Below are 22,179 nucleotides of genomic sequence, written 5' to 3' on the forward strand. Positions count from 1 at the left end.
TAACATTGAGTGGCTGCTGCCAACACACTGACTCAACTCCAGCCACTTTAATAATGGGAATTGATGTAAAATATATCACTAGCCACTTTAAACAATGCTACTTAATATAATGTTTACATACCCTACATTATTTCTCATATGTATACGTATATACTGTACTTTATATCATCTACTGCATCTTTATGTAATACATGTATCACTAGCCACTTTAAACTATGCCACTTTGTTTACATACTCATCTCATATGTATATACTGTACTCGATACCATCTACTGCATCTTGCCTATGCCGCGCTGTACCATCACTCATTCATATATCTTTATGTACATATTCTTTATCCCTTTACACTTGTCTGTATAAGGTAGTAGTTTTGGAATTGTTAGGTTAGGTTATTACTGGATTGTCGGAATTAGAAGCACAAGCATTTCGCTACACTCGCATTAACATCTGCTAACCATGTGTATGTGACAAATACAATTTGATTTGATTTGATTTACATCAAGCTTGTGACTCAGCAAATGTATCCAACACGTGTAGTTTTTTTTGGTTGTGTTTCAGATTATTTTCTGTCCAGTAGAATGTAATTGTATGTCATTTTGGAGTCACTTATTGTAAATAAGAATTGAGTATGTTTCTAAACTTCAACATTAATGTGGATGCTACCATGATTACATATAATCCTGAATGAATCAAGGTTAGCGTGTCATGGGAGTATGCTATTTGTGCATTTAACTTTCTCACTCATCATTAAGGATTACCCCTAATCATGGTAACATCCACATTGATGTAGAAGTGTTTAGAAACATTTAATTTCAGCTAATGAAACATGGGACCAACACTTTGTGTTGCGTTTAATATTTTTGTTTAGTATATGTGCCCGACCGCCTTGATTCGGTCTTATGTAGCAAATTTTTAAATGTTTTTTTTTTTTTTTACATTGGATAAAAGCAGACACACACACTGCATTTGAGGAACAATTGGAAAGTAATTCTGATTTGAAAGTTGATCAACTTGTGACTTCACTTTTGAGAAAATGGCCTTGAATGTTTTGGTACTTCAATAAAAATATTGAACCTTTATTTTAACTAGGCAAGTCAGTTAAGAACAAATCTTTTTTTTACAATTATGGCCTAGTAGAAGACAAAAGGCCTCCAGCAGGGATGGGGATTTTTTTTCATTTAAATGAATACAAAATATATATAGGAGAGCTATTGTCTACACCCATTCAGCATCGTTCACACCCTCTTAAAGTTTGAGTCTCTTTAGTCTTTAACGGTTGATCCGAGCGTTCTATCCTAACAACAGCAGTCAAGCACCAAAGCTAACTGGTTTACGATTTAACTTCATATGGAGGAACAGGGTTGGGGGGTAACGGATTACATGTAATATTGAAATCAAATACTTTTCAAAAACTAGATTACTTCGAGGATTCCTTTTAAATTCATTAAGGAAGTTTACGAAAAAAATATTTGAAACTTCTGTTCTCAATGACATTCAAATCAGCATTAAAAAAAAGCGTACATTTAAATTTGTTCCACCTGAGCGAGTCTGACCACAAGTCAGAGACCCCTATGATAACACATGATGGATCACTGGAAAAGAGCAGGAATAGGTTTATGTAGGCTAAAATCCAAGCTGTGTCTTCCAATGGTGCGACTGCTGTCGGCATCCAAAGATGATCCAACTTGAATAAACACTTGGAGGTAAAGATGACAGCAGTGGTGTAGTCTACGGCGATACGGATATCACTTATTATTGATATCTACATAGCGCATTGATGTGGATCACACTGCTGCTTCTACACCTGCATTGCTTGCTGTTTGGGATTTTAAGGTTGGGTTTCTGTACAGCACTTTGAGATATCAGCTGATGTACGAAGGGCTATATAAATAAATTTGATTTTAAATTTGATTTGATTTAGCTATTTGCGCCTTACGAATTGTGGTTGGACACATGCTCAAACTTGCACACTTTTGATAGACTTGAAGGGGCAATATGTAGTTGCTACATCCATTTTTGAACATATATCCATGGATTCTTGAAGAATATAACTTATAAATTCCTCATGAGCTTAGTTCAACTGTCACACTCCATGAGAACCCAAAATATAAGCGGTTTTTATTCCACTGTTTGTAAACATTGTAAATGTAAACAAACACTGTATAGCCTCAAAATGATTAAAACAATATGTTTTATATCATGGATGGTCAGTCCTTGCATCCATGGCTGTCTATTAATTTGAGTGGTTACATTTCTCCAGGCCCATCCCTCAGCAAAACAGAGGCGGGCTTTCATTTTGTTATTGTTTCATGTGTGGATGTTCCCTTTAAACAGCTGCATATTATCAACATATCAAAGTGTCACCAACAAAAAGGTAAACAATAGGCCTATAGCAAATGCAGCATACGGCATTCATTTTTCACATGTAAATAGCACTTTCAGGCGTGCTCAAAGCATGCCATTCTATGAGAACAGCGTTTATTTTTCAACTCGAATCAATGAGACATTTAAACTAAAAGTAACTGAATGTAGTCAGATTACGTTACTGAGTTTGGGTAATCCAAAAGTTACGTTACTGATTACAATTTTGCACAAAACTATTTAGGAAATAAGGATTGCATTTGGAATATAATCCCTCATTTAATTTTCAAAACAGAATTGTGGTCTAGAATTCTTACTCAAATGCAACTTTGATGTGGGTAAGATCCCTATTAAGCTTGCTAACTTTCATAAACAAGTACTTCTTGTTTCCCCCACATTGATATACAACAAGTCTGTTTTTCCAGAACAGGGTTGACAACAATATTATCTGGGTTAAAACATCAAAAAACGATGGACAACTATATGATTATCCAGAAATCATGAGAACACACAATGTTACATTCACTCCTGAGGAGTTTCAAATAGTTGTTAAGAGCGGTCCCTAAAAAGGTGCTATTCTTCTTTTAGGAGAACAGTACTCCGAGTGCAACTGTTGAGGATTTTGTAGCCTCAATACAGCTAGAAGGAGTTGACATTTTAAACTATAAATGTAATAACATGTACAGTGGGGCAAACAATTATTTAGTCAGCCACCAATTGTGCAAGTTCTCCCACTTAAAAAGATGAGAGACCTGTAATTTTCATCATAGGTACACTTCAACTATGACAGACAAAATGAGGGAAAAAAATCCAGAAAACGACATTGTCGGATTTTTTATGAATTTGCAAATTATGGTGGAAAATAAGTATTTGGTCAATAACAAAAGTTTCTCAATACTTTGTTATATACCCTTTGTTGACAATGACAGAGGTCAAACTATTTCTGTAAGTCTTCACAAGGTTTTCACACACTGTTGCTGGTATTTTGGTCCATTCCTCCATGCAGATCTCCTCTTGAGCAGTGATGTTTTGGGGCTGTTGCTGGGCAACACGGACTTTCAACTCCCTCCAAATATTTTCTATGGGGTTGAGATCTGGCTAGGCCACTCCAGGACCTTGAAATTCTTCTTACGAAGCCACTCCTTCGTTGCCTGGCCGGTGTGTTTGGGATCATTGTCATGCTGAAAGACCCAGCCACGTTTCATCTTCAATGCCCTTGCTGATGGAAGGTTTTCACTCAAAATCTCACGATACATGGCCCCATTCATTCTTTCCTTTACACTGATCAGTTGTCCTGGTCTCTTTGCAGAAAAACAGCCCCAAAGCATGATCTTTCCATCCCCATGCTTCACAGTAGGTATGGTGTTCTTTTGATGCAACTCAGCATTCTTTGTCCTCCAAACACGACGAGTTGAGTTTTTACCAAAAAGTTATATTTTGGTTTCATCTGACCATATGACATTCTCCCCATCTTCTTCTGGATCATCCAAATGCTCTCTATCAAACTTCAGACGGGCCTGGACATGTACTGGCTTAAGCAGGGGGACACGTCTGGCACTGCAGAATTTGAGTCCCTGGCGGCGTAGTGTGTTACTGATGCTAGGCTTTGTTACTTTGGTCCCAGCTCTCTGCAGGTCATTCACCTGGTCCTCCCGCTGCTTACCTATTGCAGATTCAGTCTTCCCAGCCTGGTGCAGGTCTACAATTTTGTTTCTGGTATCCTTTGACAGCTCTTTGGTCTTGGCCATAGTGGAGTTTGGAGTGTGACTGTTTGAGGTTGTGGACAGGTGTCTTTTATACTGATAAGTTCAAACAGGTGCCATTAATACAGGTAACGATTGGAGGACAGAGGAGCCTCTTAAAGAAGAAGTTACAGGTCTGTGAGAGCCAGAAATCTTGCTTGTTTGTAGGTGACCAAATACTTATTTTCCACCATCATTTGCAAATAAATTCATTAAAAAATCCTACAATGTGATTTTCTGGATTTTTTCCCCTCATTTTGTCTGTCATAGTTGAAGTGGATATATGATGAAAATTACAGGCCTCATCTTTTTAAGTGTGAGAACTTGCACAATTGGTGGCTGACTAAATAGTTCTTATATACAGTGGGGCAAAAACGTATCAAGATGTTACTATTCCCTCTGCTAGAATATACTGGAATATAGCCATATGACAAGTAAACTGGAACAAAGTATCATTGTCTGGCAAATATTGCATATCTAATAAGATGAAGTATCATACAAACTCATTCATAGAATCTAACCTGTAAAGACCTTTATTATACACAGATTCAAAATAGCTATCGATTACAAATGTGTATTTTGTGGTTGTGACCCAGACTCGACCATTTATTTTGGGACTGTTCTTATGTCAGAAGATTTTGGAGTGAGAAGATTTTATTTGAAAATAAACTACTATTAATGTTAATTTGAAAGACTGATATTATGCTTTATTTTGATCTGAACGATATGGACAATTGTAACTTTTATTGTGAATTTGTTTAGTTTTCATGGCAGATTCTTTATCCATAAAATAAAGTGGGCGGAGAAGATAATTTCAAAGTGATATTTAAATTATCTTTAACTTCTTAGGGCTGAGATTGCTAACGGGATCGATATGACAACAGCCAGTGAAAGTGCAGGGCGCCAAATTCAAAACAGAAATCCCATAATTAAGATTCTTCAAACATAGAAGTATTTCACACCATTTTAAAGATACACTTCTTGTTCCCACCACAGTGTCCGATTTCAAATAGGCTTTACGGCGAAAGCACCACAAACAATTATGTTAGGTCAGAGCCAAGTCACAGAAAAACACAGCCATTTTTCCAGCCAAAGAGAGGAGTCACAAAAATCAGAAATAGAGATAGAATTAATTTACATTTACATTTAAGTCATTTAGCAGACGCTCTTATCCAGAGCGACTTACAAATCACTAACCTTTGATGATCTTCATCAGATGACACTCATAGGACTTCATGTTACACAATACATGTATGTTTTGTTCGATAAAGTTCATATTTATATATATTTTTAAATCTCAGTATACATTGGCGCGTTATGTTCAGTAGTTCCAAAACCTTCCGGTGATTTTGCAGAGAGCCACCTCAATTTACAGAAATTCTCATAATAAATGATGAAAATACAAGTGTTATGCATGGCACTTGAGATACACTTCTTCTTAATGCAACCACTGTCAGATTTCAAAAAAGCTTTTTGGAAAAAGCAAACCATGCAATAATCTGAGTACAGCGCTCAGAGACCAAACAGGCCAAAAAGATATCTTCCATATTGTGCAGTCAACAGAAGTCAGAAATAACATTAGAAATATTCACTTACCTTTGATGATCTTCATCAGAATGCACTCACAGGAATCCCAGTTCCACAATAAATATTTGTTTTGTTCGATAATGTCCATCATTTATGTCCAAATAGCTACTTTTGTTAGTGCGTTTGTAAACAGATCCAAACTCACGATGCACGTTCACTAGGAGCAGACGAAATGTCAAAAAGTTCCATTACAGTCTGTAGTAACGTCAAACGATGTATAGAATCAATCTTTATGATGTTTTTAACATTAATCTTCAATGTTCCAACCGGAGAATTCCTTTGTCTGTATAAAAGCAATGGAACTCGAGCTACCTCTCATGTGAACGAGCATCACGACCTTGTGGCCCTCTGCCAGACTTCTAAGATCAACTCTGTGAAAGAGCCCTGTTTGTATGTGGGCTACACAGTGTCTGTGACATTTGTCATTTCAGGAGCAGAATGACCCTTTCCAGCAAGGGTTTGATGACAGAGCACACCAAATGCAAAGAGAGATGCTCTTAAGGGAGCAAATGCACAAGAGAATAGGCCTTAATTTATGAGCAAGGCTCTGGATAAGGGAATAATTCCCAAAGTAGGAGGAATGGCCTTAAATTGGCTGTCAAAGTTGTTCTGATGAAGGTTCTTGAGATTGATTTTATCAACATTTATTGAAGTTAATTATTGACTTACTTTAAATTAAGCACTCCATTTACGGTTTCATTTCATGTTAGCTTAAAGACCCCCCAAAAAAAAACCATATACACACACACCTATGTTTTATAAGTACTTTACATGACAAAAATCAAGCTTTTAGAAGGCATGCTGAAAATAAGATTTAAATATTTATTGGTGCCTTTTATTATTTACTTGAAGTTGATTAACTGTCTTTAATGCACTGGACATTCTACACGAGTGTGTACAGTGGTATCTTAATAAAAAGCTCAATAGCCTTGGCTTTATTTGTGCTCTTAATAATAAAACACATTTCTGCTCACAGGTCCTGGTTTGATTAACAAGGATAAAATCATTTTAAAGAAAGTATGTCAAAGTACTAAACCACGTAAAACAAGACAAACAACATGTAGCTTTAAGAACAGTGTCTCAATGATTCTCTGGACAAGTCAAATATAAAGACTGACTGTTTGTTCTGGTTGTACAGTAAACTAATAATAACAGAATACAAAACAGTTGTAATGACACTATTACCGCTGACAACAGCCAGAAGCACCTTTGAACATGAGCCCTTGTTAAACCCTGATGAAAACCTTTGTGTATATGACCAATAAAATTTGATTGAGTAAAAATGCTGTGGATGGTATACACTGCTAAATCTGAGTAAAACATGATTTATTCATCCATCAACCTAAACCAGCTGCCTGGCTAGAGCACATTCTGAAATGAAAGGTCCAGTTTCCATAGAAGTTCTGACGTAAATCACTATGTACTGTATTAGTACGGAACTGTACGAAGTATGCAACATTCAAGCTAATGGAAAAGCCTTTGTAGAAAAATTTGAGGGAAGTAGTATGGTGTAAAACGTTATGAAGCATCAAATGACACCAAACTAGAGGTCTTCACAGATCCCCCTGTACCCGAATTCCTGATACCCGATCCAGGACCCGAACGGGTCCAGATCCAGAATTCGAAATAATGTCACGGGTTTTGGGTTGGATCTGATTGTCACTGGTCTCGGGTATGTGTAATGTTAACTGACTTGTCCAGAATGACCCATAGAGACCTGAACTCGACTGCTGCAGTAGAGAGAGAAATGGTATAATTTATTCACGAGACTGGCGCATGTAGCTTGTTGTTGGCCAATCATAAGTAATCAAAGCGGTAATAGGCTACAGTCAGAGCCTCCGCGTGGGGCAAAAGTTAGGAGATACCTAATCAATAGAAGATTGAATTCAAATGGAATTAAGTTAAAAGGAGAAGGATAGGCTACAACGACGAAGAGCCCACAGGTAGGCTGCTACTTTATATTCTGAACGGAGCAGTGGAGGCTGCTTAGGGGAGAACGGCTCATAATGATGGCCGGAACAGACAGTGGCGGTTCTATCGTTCTTTTTTTACATCCGTTATTAGACAGTGGCAACGATGCTGATTATGAACATGGTCTTTTGCCTGCAATGCAGTGAAGAAAACAATGACAACAATAACGTCTAATGTAACTGGCCCCCGCTTGGCCCCCCCAGTTGAAATGGTCTAGAACCGCCACTGGGAACAGAGCATGGAATGGCATCAAACACCTGGAAACCATGTGTTCAGTGGCGGATTTAGGCATAGGCGATATGGCCAGCATCTTGCCGGGGGCGGCCGCACAATTTTATTTTAATAATAATTATCCGAATGGTGACATTTGCGAAAGGTTTTCTATCACTCATTTGCACGTCACGTCAATGATATCATGTCACTGTGTGAGAGTGGGTGCCCTGATTCTAGTTTGTGAGCTAGGCAGGCAACTGCCTGGGAAAGTTTCACTCAGAAGTACAAGATGGGGAGGGGGCGGAGGTAGGTCAACTTCAGGTCTCCCTACTGGAAGCCCGAGATTCCCCTGCTCCCCCTATCAAATAGCACACCTCTAACTTTGCACAGTACTAATAAAACTAGTTGTGCAATTTCGTTTTTGTGTTTATTGTTTGAAGTGCATTAATCAGGTTCTCTTCTTTATAAGTGTGTTATTCTATTTGTGTAAAATAGGATTTGTGCAATTTTGTTTTTTGGTAGCAATAGGGTAATAATTCAATTTTATTTTCTATATATATATATATATACTACAATTGGTTTATATTAGTCTTTGATATTCATGAGTCTTATTTTTGTATATTTATAGTTTTAAATGTTAGGATTATTTATTTATAGTGTTCCAAATGAAAAAAAAATTAGTTTGTGCAGAATGGTGCTTTTTTGGGGGGGGGGGGTATGCCTAGGAAGCCATACAAGCTAGAACTGCCACTGCATGTGTTATATACCATTCCACTCATTACCACGAGCCTGTTCTCCCCAAATAAGGTGCCACCAACCTCCTGTGGACTGGAGGCATTGTTTGTAAATGTGTCGGACGAGAAAGTGCATGCAGCCTCAATTAGCCTAGTTATCAGCCTCAATTAGCCTAGCTATCTTCTCCCGGTTTGGTGCAGTCAAGACAGGTACTATGTAATCATATTGGATGATAAATAACCTAGCAATGGCAGGTATTATTCTACTACAGCGCGAGTCAGCTTGTTTGGTTGCGGTTTCTCTCTCCCGCCTCCCCACGTCACTCGCTCACACTCACAGCAGACTACACACACAGCACGGCCCCTGCTAGAGCGTCACCTCTCTCTACCTCCCCTTTTTATCAGCTCCAGTTAATAAAGTAGCTTAAAAATGGACCTTTCTGCTGCTTGTCTTACTCGGAACGGACCGGGTCTGGATCGGACCAGGTCTATACGGAACGGGTCAAGTTGTACTGAACGGGCTTCTATATTTATTTATTTTTACAAATTTATGCATTTCAGGTCTGGATGGGAAAACCCCAGGTCCATTTCAGAACGACCAGTGAAGGCCTCTACCCCAAACATGAGCCACTGAAATGCTCTGTGTGGCTACACTGATCTTAGCAATAGCAAGCAATCAATTTACAGATCATCATCATAAATAGAAAATGGTTGTAAAAATATTACCGCCATGTCCGCTTTATACAGTGCATATCTATAATGAGGAGTGTTTGTCAACGGACACATGGGCTTGAGGGTCTGTCTGTTCATAACCTTTTGACCGCTGTAGGAGAGGTCAAGGTTTGAACTTGTGTGCGAGCTGCTCCAATATTGCCTGCAGCTTCTCCTCATCGGCCGGAGAGGACCTGGATAAAGCCAGCGGAAGGTGTGTGGGCACCGCCATTCGGTCTGGGGCATTATGGAAAAAAATAAATAGAGGAACAGATTTAAGAGATAGCAGGACGGTATCTGAACAGCTAGGATGCATCTATCAGGGAGGCATTTCTAAGCAAAAATACCCCCTCCTCTTCCTGTTCCACCCTCAACACTCTCCATCCCTGTGTCTCACCCTGGAAGAAGAGTCCACTGGGCTGGTTGGAGGCCACTGCTGAGACAGCCAGCCACACCACCGTGTCGGCCCCCATGGACTCCGTACGCAGCTTGTTCTTCATCTTAGCATGGAAGTCAGGCATGGACAACTGGACAGCTACAGGGAACACAGAGACACAGATACATTAGCAAGTCAACACAGATGCAGGGAGTTTTTTCAACACAGAACAATCATCTAGAAATACTTGTACTGATGAATATTTGTCTAGATTTCTGACTTTAGATAAGTGTTAGTACCTGGAGTATCAGCCCAGCCAGGGTGCATTGATGAGAAATGGATCTCTTTATGCTGGGACGCCCATCTCTCGGTCAGTATCACCTGTTGTCTCTGTCACCACAACACACAGCACATCACTTTCACAGAGAATATAACAGAACTGTAACATAATTTTACAGATTTATTTTGCGGTCATAGGCTAGGTAATGCATTTGCTCAGGGGTGAGTGTGTAGTAGAGTAGAGATGCACAATGTCCTAACTTTATTTTGAGCGTAGGCCATAGTGCCGTCGAACGTCCCCTTCTCAGACTGCAGGTCGTCTACATTCATCTTCTGGACCAGCATGCCCCCTGAAGACACTGTGATCTGGAGGAGAGGGGTGATTATCATCATGACGATATGGGCTGTTGGACTGCGAGACAGGTGGAACATGTCCTTTTGTTGTTTTTGTAATATGTAATAGATTCCTTTGATGCATTTGTTCAGACACATTGGGCCCTCTGCTGGTCAATTAGACATGAATACAAGCACAAACATAACTAATGGGGGAAAGGCCATACAAGAGCCACTTATCAAACTTTTCTCATTTCATTGATTGGGCCAATGTCATCTGTCTATGGCAGGACATTACTCACCACTCGTGGGTCCTGTGCCTGTTTCAGGGCTGGTATCAACGCTGTGGTTAGGATGAAGGTACCTAACCAAGTGAACAGTAATGACGAAGAAGAACATTGTGAGAAAACATATCAACCAATATAAGTAAGTGGTGTGCATTGTTTCCAACGAGACGTGACTACTGCCCTTGGGTTGATCTTACTTACCGAGAGTGTTAGTAGCAAAGTTCTTCTCTACACCTTCCTCTGTCAGCTCTTTCTGGTTTACCATACACCCTGCATTGTTGATCTGGGGGAGAAAGAATCATAATTAATAAACTTGTATTGAATTAATTCAATGAATCTAATCACTCATGTTGAATCATACCCAATCACTCCTATTGAATCATTCATATATCATCCTATTCAAACTAGCAGCCCATCAACTCTTTAATCTATTCAATGGACTAACCCATGTGTGGGGCTTGGAGATTATTCACCCACCTAACAGATACCTTACCAGTACATGAATGCTGTTGGTTTTTGAGAAGCTCTCTGCAAACTCCCACACTTGTCTTGCACTGGACATGTCAACGATGTGAACATGGACATTCTGCACAGACAAGGAAACAACATAGAACCACATTAAGTCTGATTCTGAACTATTACGCTGGCAGTTGGAAAGATTGGTTACAGTATTCAAATTTGATCACAAAGAAGCCAAACATGGAATTTTGTGAGCGTGACCCGGGGACTTGAGTATAGACACAGCAGTGTTACTTTTCTACCAAACCAGAGGCGTAACAACCCCCAGACATGACTGTGCAGGAACTATCAAACCATCCTGTTTCTGTTTGACTAAGTGCTTGTCCACATTAATCAGTCTAAGCAAGGCAGAAAGCAGATAATCTCATCTGTAAATCACCTCAACTTCCACCCACCTGGGTACAACAGATCCTTATCATTGTTAGATTAGCCTAGCTAATCTGTGCAGCACCTAACTCATGATAACCCCATGAATATGCCACATTGTGACCCCATGAACAAAGCTGTTCACAATTGACTCAATGGCTTGCTCTTCATCCCTCACCAGACAGTTGCTGGGCATGAATAAACATGTGGTGTTTCTTTCTGTACTGATTCTTTCTGTGTCATTCAGTCCTCGTTACCTGGTTTTTACTATGTTCCACCAGCTCCTCCTTTGCCTCCTGTGCCCGTTCCTTGTTACGACACACCAGGTGGACAATCCCTCCTGCAATAAAACCACAATTTTATATCAAAAACTGGGTAAACTATAGTGACCTCAAAGAACCCCTTCACACAACTAATGATCAGCCACCTGAGGAGTTGAACACCATATTGTCCTCATGATTGGTCTGTGAGTCTGTCTATATAAACCTCTATGAGACCTCACCTTGAGGTTAGTTGCCTCTGGCCCACCTACTAGCACTCACTCATAAATCTACTGTTAATCATCAACAGTTATATTACAGATTAGTGGTGAACATTTCAAGGTGAAAAACATATTCATTGTTGTGTTAAACACTCATAGGACATTGACTTTTGCCTAACCTCTTTTGGCTATTTCATGGGCTGTAGCTTTTCCAATGCCGCTGTTGGCCCCAGTGATAACAAAAGACCTGCCACTCAGGTTTACGTCCAGGTCCCCAGTATTAAACTGCTTAGCTGCTGCTTCATATCCGCTTCTGTTGAACAAAAGAAAAAAGACATCTCAACATACGGTTAATGGTGATTAAGGAACTGAGATAAAATAAAGCAAACACATGTTTAAAAAGGCAAAGTAACGGCAGTTATATTGAGGTTGTCAGTATAGTAATTGTATGACTACTAACTAACAAATACATGGATTCTTTGGTAACATCAATATGTAACAATGAAGGCATGTGCGCGTGTTAGTCACTCAAACCTCTAAAATTCCAACATTCCATTCATGTGCAACACAAGCTATCAAAACCCGATACTCACTTTGTGTATTCTTGAAGTCCTTTAACGAACCAAACGGCGTTTCTGTAAAACGACATCTTTTGGTAGCTAGCTAGTTAGCTGGATAATTATTTTTAAGTGGAGTTATATAGCTACTTTAACTTTGCATAACACTAGACAACACACGCCTCTTTTTACGTTTCATAAAAATGACTCGTTACGTCGTCCAATGCGGGTGGGGCAAACACAGTCACATGGGGTAACGCAATTTTGTTAAATACAGCTAAAATAACAAATGTGTAAATACTAGTAAGTGTTTAATGAATAGTAAACTGTGTAGCGAACCTAGAACCCGAACAAATCTAATCACTGTCCACCTTATAAAACGACTGCTGCTATATGTATCTTTATAAGTAATATTACTTTTTTACATGTTCAGTTGTCAGGATGGCCGAGTGGTCTAACGTAACACTAGACAACACACGCCTCTTTTTACGTTTCATAAGAATGACTCGTTACGTCGTCCAATGCGGGTGGGGCAAACACAGTCACATGGGGTAACGCAATTTTGTTAAATACAGCTAAAATAACAAATGTGTAAATACTGGTAAGTGTTTAATGAATAGCAAACTGTGTAGCGAACCTAGAACCCGAACAAATCTAATCACTATCCACCTTATACAACGACTGCTGCTATATGTATCTTTATAAGCAATATTACTTTATTACATGTTCAGTTGTCAGGATGGCCGAGTGGTCTAACGTAACACTAGACAACACACGCCTCTTTTTACGTTTCATAAAAATGACTCGTTACGTCGTCCAATGCGGGTGGGGCAAACACAGTCACATGGGGTAACGCAATTTTGTTAAATACAGCTAAAATAACAAAGGTGTAAATACTGGTAAGTGTTTAATGAATAGCAAACTGTGTAGCGAACCTAGAACCCTGGCCGAGTGGTCTAAGGCGCCAGACTCAAGGTTCCTTCCATAGTAATGGGGTTTCTGGTCTCCGAATGGAGGCGTGGGTTCAAATCCCACTTCTGACAATAATTTTTTGCCTTACAAAAGTAGCTCTTTGTCAACCAACGAAAATTTCCAAATGGTGAAAGGAAAAGTGCCATGAACAGTGATATAATGTTGATTTTGATAATGTCATAGTTTGAGAACAGACAACACATGAAATACCAAATAAAATGTTATTCTACAACTGTTATTATATATAGTTTTATTCAAAAGTTATAAATGTTTAAAAAAATGTTTTTACTATATCTTTAATTAGCTTTCCAAACAAAATGCTAACTTTTTGTTATTTTTCTTTGTATCTTAAGAAATGGTTATCAGACGATATCAGGACGTTTTTGTTACAGAATATTTAATGAATAAAAATATGTTTTAAGGATTTATAATTGTCAGGATGGCCGAGTGGTCTAAGGCGCCAGACTCAAGGTTAAAATCCTTCCTGGAAAGGGGTATTCTGGTCTCTCGCTATATTCCACATGTTTTTGTTGTAATACTGAGCAGAAGGTACAGTACTGTAATTCCGAAAATGATAGATAAACACAATCCCATTCAGATTCATAAAACCCATTCTGATATTCGGTCTAAGCAGCATCTTTTCTTCTTGGTAAAATGAGGAGGGTCCGTACCTGACTCAGTACCTGCTCCTTTCATGTTACATGCTTAGTGAATTCAAATATAAAATATACTGTTACATTTCAATGCACAGCATTTTATTATTTGGAATACTCTGTATTCAGATTCAAAAGACAAACACATGTAAGAATGTGAGGATATTTTCCCACACTTCCAACATGTACTCTAGAGGCAGAACGTGTCCATAAGATTTTTTCGACATTGGATCCGTGTACATTTAGGGCACTCCTCATCTCTGAAGCAGTCTTTGTGGAAACAGGCCTTGCACACTAAAACAAGAGAGAGGCATCGTTAGCAGATTTATATGGATTTAAAAAAAAGTCAAAGTGAAGAGCGGGCTGTCTCTGTCTGATCAGAAAAACACTTGCCTTGACAGCGTGTGCAGGTCTCACTCTGGAAGGGAAATAACACATCCTTCTGCTTGCAGAACTCACAGATGAAGCCTCTAGCCAGGCATACCTGGGATAAAACGCAACAGATCTTAGTCTCAACTATTGAGCACGGCATAACTACTGAGGTTATAGGTGAAGTCATGATATTAGAATATACATTTATTTGTCCATCTGTGATTTTGCAACTGGTGGATATACCTGACAGCTCTCCACGTGGGCGATGGCCACCCGGAGCACGGCCCTGGCCAGCGGCACCAGCTGACCCCGTTTTACCCTCAGGAGGTCATCCATGGAGAACAGGTGTGGCTCTTGTGTCAGGTGATCAGGAAGCTGCTCAAACTCCTTCAGAACCCTGAGCATAATAACAACAGCACAAAGGGGGGTGAAATGCAGAACTTTGTCAAGCACCAAGACTATTATGGCTATTCATAATAAATCTAAATCAATACCCAGGCTAGATCATAACCCCTTTATCTGTCCAGATAAAAAGGTTAACTTAATCTGTACAGCGAGTTATGGCTCAATCGATTAATACTTGGAAGGTTGCCGTCTGCAACCAACAACCAACAGATTGATGCAGTTTATCTCTAAATAAGGTGAAAAGTGCCATGTGTGGTGAAGAAGTTGGCATAAGAAATTAGAGTGTGAGAGAGTGGTGAAGGGAGAATCATTAAGTGGATGTCTTTACCCCTCAGATAATCTGCATGCTTTCAGCAGTCTTTTAATGCCTAGTAGTTGCTCCTGCAGGTCCTTGGGAGGGAGAAGAATGTTAATGTAATCAATATGTGTATGAGGATTTGCCTTGGCAACATTCCCTGCATGTCACCACTGAACATTAGAGAACTAATCAAAGACACAGACTAATCCACATTCTCCCAGTGACTCCGAGATCCCTATTCTGAGTTTCCTCTTCGTACAGACATGAGCACCCCAGACACTGCTGAAGAAGAGGATTCACCACTGCTGTAAACCTGATCCCAGATCATATATCTCTCATTGTCTATAAACCTGCAGCTGTTAGCTTGAACCTAAACCACTGACCTACCCAGTTTATATTCTCAGTCGACAGTCACACCACACTCAAGCACAATAATAAGAACTCACCCCAGACTAGTTAAAACCATGTATACAGTATCTTAGCTCCTATAGGAGTCTACTTACCATGAACCTGTCCAGTTCTCGCACCCTGCTGTAAAGGGTCTTGCCAACACAGGTCAGGTCAAAGAGAGGCTGGTGCCACACAGAGTCCAGCAGCTGCTTGGAAAAATCACTGACTGGGTACCTTCCAAAGTCCCACTGGGTCAGCACCCGGCCTGGGATCACAGACTCAGCACCGCCTTGGCAACAGTCACAGAAGTACTTGCTCAGGTATTCACAGTAGCGCAGCTTCTTGATGTATCCTGAGGTATGAGAGCAATGCGATCTAAATGAACTGATATTCATATAATGTATAATGTAGAAAGCAACAGGATAGATTATACTAAGGCTTTGAGAACTGCAACACTGTATGATTTTTGTTTAGTTCAGAAATGAATTCACGAGGTGGAGTAAAAAGGCTACAGTTAAGCAGTTAAACTTGGATCTTCAACCATAACAACAACATCGTCATCTCCTAGCAGACCAGCAGGCCTCTGTCAGTGAAAGCCCAGCAGTGTGTGTGTGTGTGTGTGTGTGTGTGTGTGTGTGTGTGTGTGTGCATGCGTGCGTGTGTGAGAAAGAGTGAGACTGTATGCAGTGTCTGTTCCTCTCACAGGTAATATACAGCAGGTGAGCTCCGTAAATCGTCCAGTCACACACGCCAGAGAATTCCTCCACAACCACCCAGAAACATGAAAACTCAGAGCGCCACAAAGCAAAGGAAATATGTACAGAGCTCTGCCTCAGTTTTTACATTAAAGGGCTTGCTGTGGCTCCATGTGGATCACCCAGAGTGTCCAGCTCTCTGGACTAGAATAGTACTTACTGGGTTCTATTTCAGTTCCACAGCCTGCACAGAGGAAGTGCTGGGAGGCAACAACCTCACTGCGCCTGGGCAGGAGACAGAATTACGAGGGAAACTGATTAACAGACTTATTGCAGATTGATTCACATACAAATGAAGAGAACAAATGTATTGTACAGAGAGTGAAAGGGAGTAATACCATGACACAATGAGAATAATGTTAAACTTTTGCACAAGCAGGAATAGTCATCATCAGTGAAGTCAGTGTGACACCATACTGACCTCTGGGTGGGGTGGACGCTGAAGATGATCTGGAACCGGGGCGGGGCCCAGTTCAGAGTTCCCCTCATCCTGGTTCTCTGTCTGATCTCCTCACTCAGACTAAGACGGGCATCACTCACCATACAAACCCCTCCAGGAAGCTGGGGATTGAGTAGGACAGTCAGTCAAATTGCTACATTGATTGGTAAACACTCTTCCTGTCTGGTGTAAACATCCTAAAGAAGTCATTTCCATTTCACAGTCATTCCTCGTGTGTCAGTGACGATATTTCACCAATCTACTCGTTTGCAATTTTCCAGCTAGCCGGAATAGAACTGTCAACAGAAAGTATGCCTGTTAAAATGTGCTTTTGTATTTGTGTGTTTGACAGCAGGGGCATTTTGTAACCACAGTGATTCTCACTTCCTGCAGCGAGGTTCTGATGCTCTGACGGCCGCGTTTCAGCTCCTGTGTGGGAAACCACTGCTTCCTGAAGTCACACACCAGCTGCTGGGCTAGGCCCTCAGCAGAGCAGCGCATTATGGGAAAACCCAGGGAACTGAGTATGGACATAATGGGGGTAAGAACAAGACTCAAGATGAATAGGAATGATTTTGTAGGCTGTTGTATGAAGACTATGATGAATACTATCACAGTTAATCAGAGGTGTGATGGTTGTAGCTGTTTGTTTGTTTCTACCTTTTAAAGGACATATTAGCACCTCTGGTTATTGGTCTATTGTTTGCGCCACAACCTACAATGCAAACAGAGGTGATATGAAAAACATTAACTCAGAGAACACGCTTCTCTCACATTGTCCCACTGACACTTCCTTCTCTGTCAGGGCCTTGTATCCCACACCCCTAAATGGCTTTCTATCTAAATCCTCTATGACCACGCATCTGATATGACCAGGTGGGTTGGTTGTGTTTGCATAAATTCTCTACACACCAAGAACATTGGTTGGCAAAGAAAGGAAAGCATTCAACGTGATCTGGTCCAAAATGTTAATGACAATTTCATGACAATTCATTACTATTTTAAAGCCCTCTTCCATTACTACATCATCTTGCTCCCTACCTTCATATCCACTGTCAGTGGAAACAAGAGAGCGTGTCTTTGAGGGGTGGATGCCGATTTGGGCCCCTGAGTCCTCTGAGGCCTCTGTATGGTTCCCCATAGCCCCACAGCTCTTCTGACTCAGACTCACAGCCCACTTCACCCCCTCCAAGGCCTCCAGCACCATGTCCACCACTATAAAATGAGCATTCTCCTACACACCAGGCATAAAGCATCATGTCAGAGTTTATATTGTGCCTTTGGAAAGTATTCAGACCCCTTGACCTTTTCCACATTTTGTTATGTTACAGCCTTATTCTAAGGATGTAACCCCCATGACAAAGCAAAAACAGGTTTTTAGACATTTTTGCAAATGTATATATAAAAACTAAAATAATGAAATATCACATTTACATAAGTATTCAGACCCTTTACTCAGTACTTTGTTGAAGCACTTTCAGCAGCGATTTCAGCCTTGAGTCTTCTTGGATATGACGCTACAAGCTTGGCACACCTGTATTTGGGGAGTTTCTTCCATTATTTTCTGCTGATCCTCTCAAGCTCTGTCAGGTTAGATGAGGAGTATTGCTGCACAGCCATTTTCAGGTCTCCCCAGAGATGTTTGATCGGGTTCAAGTCCGGGCTCTGGCTGGGCCACTCAAGGACATTCAGAGACTTATCCCAAAGCCACTCCTGCATTGTCTTGGCTGTGTGCTTAGGTTGTTGTCTTGTTGGAAGGTGAACCTTCACCCCAGTCTGAGGTCCTGAGCGCTCTGGAGCAGGTTTTCATCAAGGATCTCTCTGTACTTTGTTCCATTCATCTTTGCCTCGATCCTGACCAGTCTCCCAGTCCCGGCCGCTGAAAAACATCCCCACAGCATGATGCTGCCACCACCATGCTTCACCGTAGGGATGGTGCCAGGTTTCCTCCAGATGTAACGCTTGGCATTCAGTTCAAACAGTTAAACCTTGGTTTCATCAGACCATAGAATCTTGTTTCTCCTGGTCTGAGAGACTTTAACTGCCTTTAGCTGCCTCCAATCAGGCTGTCATGTGCCTTTTACTGAGGAGTGACTTCCATCTGGCCACTCTACCATAAAGTCCTTATTGTGGAGTGCTGCAGAGATAGTTGTCCTTCTGGAAGGTTCTCACATCTCCACAGAGGAACTTTAGAGCTGTCAAAGTGACCATCCTTCTCCCCCGATTGCTCAGTTTGGCCGGGTGCCCAGCTCTAAGAAGAGTTTTGGTGGTTCCAAACCTATTCCATTTAAGAATGATGGAGGTCAATGTGTTCTTGGGGACCTTCAATGTTCCAGAAATGTTTTGGTACCGTTCCCCAGATCTGTGCCTCGACACAATCCTGTCTCAGAGCTCTACGGACAACTCCTTCAACCTCATGGCTTAGTTTTTGCTCTGACATACATTGTCAACTGTGGGACCTCATATAGACAGGTGTTTGACTTTGTAAATCATGTCCAATCAATTGAATTTACCACAGGTGGGCTTCAATCAAGTTGTAGAAACATCTCAAGGATGATCAATGGAAACAGGATGCACCTGAGCTCAATTTCGAGTCTCATAGCAAAGGGTCTGAATACCTTTGTAAATAAGGTATTTCTGTTCTTTATTTTCAATAAATTAGCAAAAAATTATAAAAAGCGGTTTTCGTGTTGTCATTATGGGATATTGTGTATAGATTGCTGAGGGAAAAAAATATTTGATCCATTTTGGAATAAGGCTGTAATTTAACAAAATGTTGAAAAAGTCAAGGGGTCTGAATACTTTCCCAAGGCACTGTAGATGCTTAAAAAATAAACAAAATATAAATAAGCAAATATAATTAACCGAATATGTTTCAGAGAGGGAATTTACCTTGTCCAGGTCACAGCCAGTCTTGATAATGTCTGCAGAGCAGTGTGTAATATCACTTTGTCTTTTATCCTTAATAGGCACTTTAATGTCAAAGCACAATGGCAAAAACATATCAATCAGTGAACTAGACATAAGGAACCTTGAGTTCTCACTTTCTTATTTTCCCTCTGCACCTGTAAAGACCTGTAAAGTCTACCATATCAGGACAGCTGAAAAGGTTACCTAATTGTGGATGGGCATCAGAGGTTGAGCGTAGTCGGGGACCCTCCGCCTGGTCCAGCCCTGGCCCCTGGGAGCCCCTGAAGGGCAGATGGAGCCCGCTGGTAAGCAGGCGGTTCAGGTTGGCAGAGATGGAGACACAACGTGGCTTATGTGACTGAGATATAGTAGGACAGGGACAGGGGGTAGACTCTGCCTTTACAGTACCAGTTGACCTCTCTGCTGCCAGTGGGGGCTCAGTAAGATGAAGATGATATTGGTCAGATGTTGATGGGGGGTCACTACTAAGACCCAGAGGGGCCACAGTAGTAGGGGGCAATGCAGACAGAGACAGCCCTGTATCTCCATGCCATGTTAAGGACTTCCTCCTGTGGGAGATAACGGGGCTACTTCTGGGCAGGTGATATTGGTCATCACCTGGGGTCAGCAGAGAGGGGTCATCCCTGTTTAAGTAACTCCCGGGTGCTTCATTACTCTTAACGTGTCCTTCATCATCATCATCATCATGAGAGGACTGCCCTGTGCTCTTTTCTTCCCCGCTGCTTTCTGTGTCAGTGCAGTGTCCGTGTGGTGGACTTAGATAGGGGGATGTGGGGACAGTGTCCACATACCAGCGCACATTGTTTGACTTCCGTAGAGGAGAGGCAGTGCCTCGACTGACCACCTTCACACAGAGAGAGAGAGAGATTTTCTATGAACGCAGTTATACATCAATTTCCTTCAAAACAACTGCTCTTGTTATACTTCCTGAATGGAAACTACCAGCAGAAAATATATATTCAGATCAACTTGAAATGTATAAGACTTGCATGGTGGCATTGTTTGAGCCAGTATTCACAGAATATATTCTCATCTCCAACATTACAAGTTCATTTGACAGATGATTTGACTTCATATGACACTTTCCCATTTCCCAAGGCAGATACAATAAAAAGTTGTAAAAGATATTAATATTACAACCATATCTCTATTGTGAAGGGGCTATTTCCACATGAACACCAAACTTTTTGATATCCTGTGAGTCCATATTAGAGTTGGACAATAAAGTGCAGGTCAGAGCTCACTGTTTGACTGACGGATGGACATGAAGGACATTGACTCTGTAGAGCTTCTGAAATGATATAGAATTATTCTAATAATAATCACTTGGATATTTCAATTTTTTTTTACTGACATTAGAATATTACAAATGAACAACATATCAATGGGGACATCAAACCTATATTTATACTGAAGTTAAGATACACCTACAAGTAGTATTGAAACCTTCAGAACAATCACATATGTGATCCCCTTTAGAATCTCTGAAACTATTTAATATTCTGTCAAACTATAAAGTACTCACCATTTTGTGTGATTCCAAAATGAAGGACATGGTTGAACCTGAGTCTTTTTGTCGTATGACATCTGAAATAACACAGCTGTAAAACGGTCAACTTGTTGAGCAAGGAGTGGGTCGGAGGATACTTCCTGTATTTAATGTTGGGTTGAAATTTCTGTGGTAAAGCAATGCCCTTTTCAAACCAGACGCAAGAAGTCTCTCTGTGGGTGTTCCTCAACAAATGATGAAGTGAATGATAACTTTAGATAAATAAGCTATTTTTAAATAAGCTCTGAATTTACAACCTCCAAGTTCAAATAGCGAGTGAGCTATGTCTTTGTGTAATAAATGTTTTATCAAAGGTCAAAGGCTCAAACTCCAAGAAGTGTCTCAGAACTACACATGATTATATATTTGACTTGACAAGTAGGCCTACTAAATCTTATACACATTCATTCCAACAGCTCACACATCTCTGGTGGGTATTGAGTTTTCATGCACAAAGAAACAGATTGAACCTAATCCATATGTAATAGTCTTCCTTATTAATGTTTTGGTCAAGAGTAGTGAATTCTGCTTTGTCGTCCTGATAGGTTCCCTGCAGTGGCAAGTAATGCTTTGTTCAGCATGAAGGAGAGGTTGCAGAAATCAGCCCTAAGCCTATCGAACCCTGTGTCACTGCAGAATGCATCTTGAACAGAAAAGAGGAACTATCAGGAGTATCCATTTATTTGCATTGTACTTATCATCTGATAATAATAGAAGATGAAGTAAGGGGATGAATGTGACAAATAACCCACTGGGCACAGACGTCAATTCAATGTCTATTCCACATTGGTTCAACGTAATTTCATTGAAATTACTTGAAAACAACGTTGATCCAACCAGTGTGTGCCCAGTGGGAAGTGACATGATGTGGACTGGCTTTTCAGGCCCTGATAATAAA

General features: G+C 40.5%; 2 protein-coding genes across 3 annotated transcripts; both read right to left on the reverse strand.

The window, feature by feature from the left end:
* Nucleotides 1-6,492: 6,492 nt before the first annotated feature.
* Nucleotides 6,493-12,919, reverse strand: LOC118366826 (dehydrogenase/reductase SDR family member 12-like). The gene is made up of 10 exons (XM_035749567.2): nucleotides 12,554-12,919; nucleotides 12,140-12,273; nucleotides 11,737-11,819; nucleotides 11,088-11,180; nucleotides 10,796-10,877; nucleotides 10,610-10,671; nucleotides 10,236-10,340; nucleotides 9,995-10,085; nucleotides 9,717-9,854; nucleotides 6,493-9,556 (listed from the first exon to the last, which is right to left on the reverse strand). Exons 1-10 carry the CDS (start codon nucleotides 12,607-12,609, stop codon nucleotides 9,444-9,446), a joined length of 957 nt encoding a protein of 318 aa, XP_035605460.1. The 5' UTR covers nucleotides 12,610-12,919; the 3' UTR covers nucleotides 6,493-9,443.
* Nucleotides 12,920-14,222: 1,303 nt separating this feature from the next.
* Nucleotides 14,223-21,963, reverse strand: rubcnl (rubicon like autophagy enhancer). Of its 2 annotated transcripts, none has more exons than XM_035749556.2 (13): nucleotides 21,258-21,963; nucleotides 19,916-20,576; nucleotides 19,694-19,725; nucleotides 17,843-18,035; nucleotides 17,462-17,516; nucleotides 17,186-17,321; nucleotides 16,784-16,923; nucleotides 16,523-16,587; nucleotides 15,721-15,959; nucleotides 15,248-15,309; nucleotides 14,758-14,911; nucleotides 14,536-14,626; nucleotides 14,223-14,436 (listed from the first exon to the last, which is right to left on the reverse strand). In XM_035749556.2, the coding sequence occupies exons 1-13, from the start codon at nucleotides 21,285-21,287 to the stop codon at nucleotides 14,333-14,335; spliced, it is 1,962 nt and encodes a 653-aa protein (XP_035605449.1). In that variant the 5' UTR covers nucleotides 21,288-21,963; the 3' UTR covers nucleotides 14,223-14,332. The 2 variants fall into 2 exon arrangements, with proteins under 2 accessions (XP_035605449.1, XP_035605447.1); XM_035749554.2 differs by having other exon boundaries at nucleotides 19,694-19,773; nucleotides 21,258-21,962.
* Nucleotides 21,964-22,179: the final 216 nt, after the last annotated feature.

The sequence above is a fragment of the Oncorhynchus keta genome, chromosome 34 (assembly GCF_023373465.1).
Source record: "Oncorhynchus keta strain PuntledgeMale-10-30-2019 chromosome 34, Oket_V2, whole genome shotgun sequence".
In the NCBI taxonomy this organism is placed as follows: Eukaryota; Metazoa; Chordata; class Actinopteri; order Salmoniformes; family Salmonidae; genus Oncorhynchus; species Oncorhynchus keta.

What these genes read in the sequence shown, in the direction of transcription:
- LOC118366826 (XM_035749567.2), bottom strand. Translation starts at nt 12,609, where the DNA reads ATGTCGTTTTACAGAAACGCCGTTTGGTTCGTTAAAGGACTTCAAGAA. An exon ending in TGGAACATAGTAAAAACCAG is followed by an intron (nt 11,181 to 11,736) that starts GTAACGAGGACT and finishes TTGTCTGTGCAG; the next exon opens with AATGTCCATGTTCACATCGT. An exon ending in CTTTGCTACTAACACTCTCG is followed by an intron (nt 10,672 to 10,795) that starts GTAAGTAAGATC and finishes TCACTTGGTTAG; the next exon opens with GTACCTTCATCCTAACCACA.
- rubcnl (XM_035749554.2), bottom strand. Translation starts at nt 21,287, where the DNA reads ATGTCCTTCATTTTGGAATCACACAAAATG. An exon ending in TGGAACTGAAATAGAACCCA is followed by an intron (nt 15,960 to 16,522) that starts GTAAGTACTATT and finishes CTCATACCTCAG; the next exon opens with GATACATCAAGAAGCTGCGC. An exon ending in GAGAACTGGACAGGTTCATG is followed by an intron (nt 15,310 to 15,720) that starts GTAAGTAGACTC and finishes CTCCCTCCCAAG; the next exon opens with GACCTGCAGGAGCAACTACT.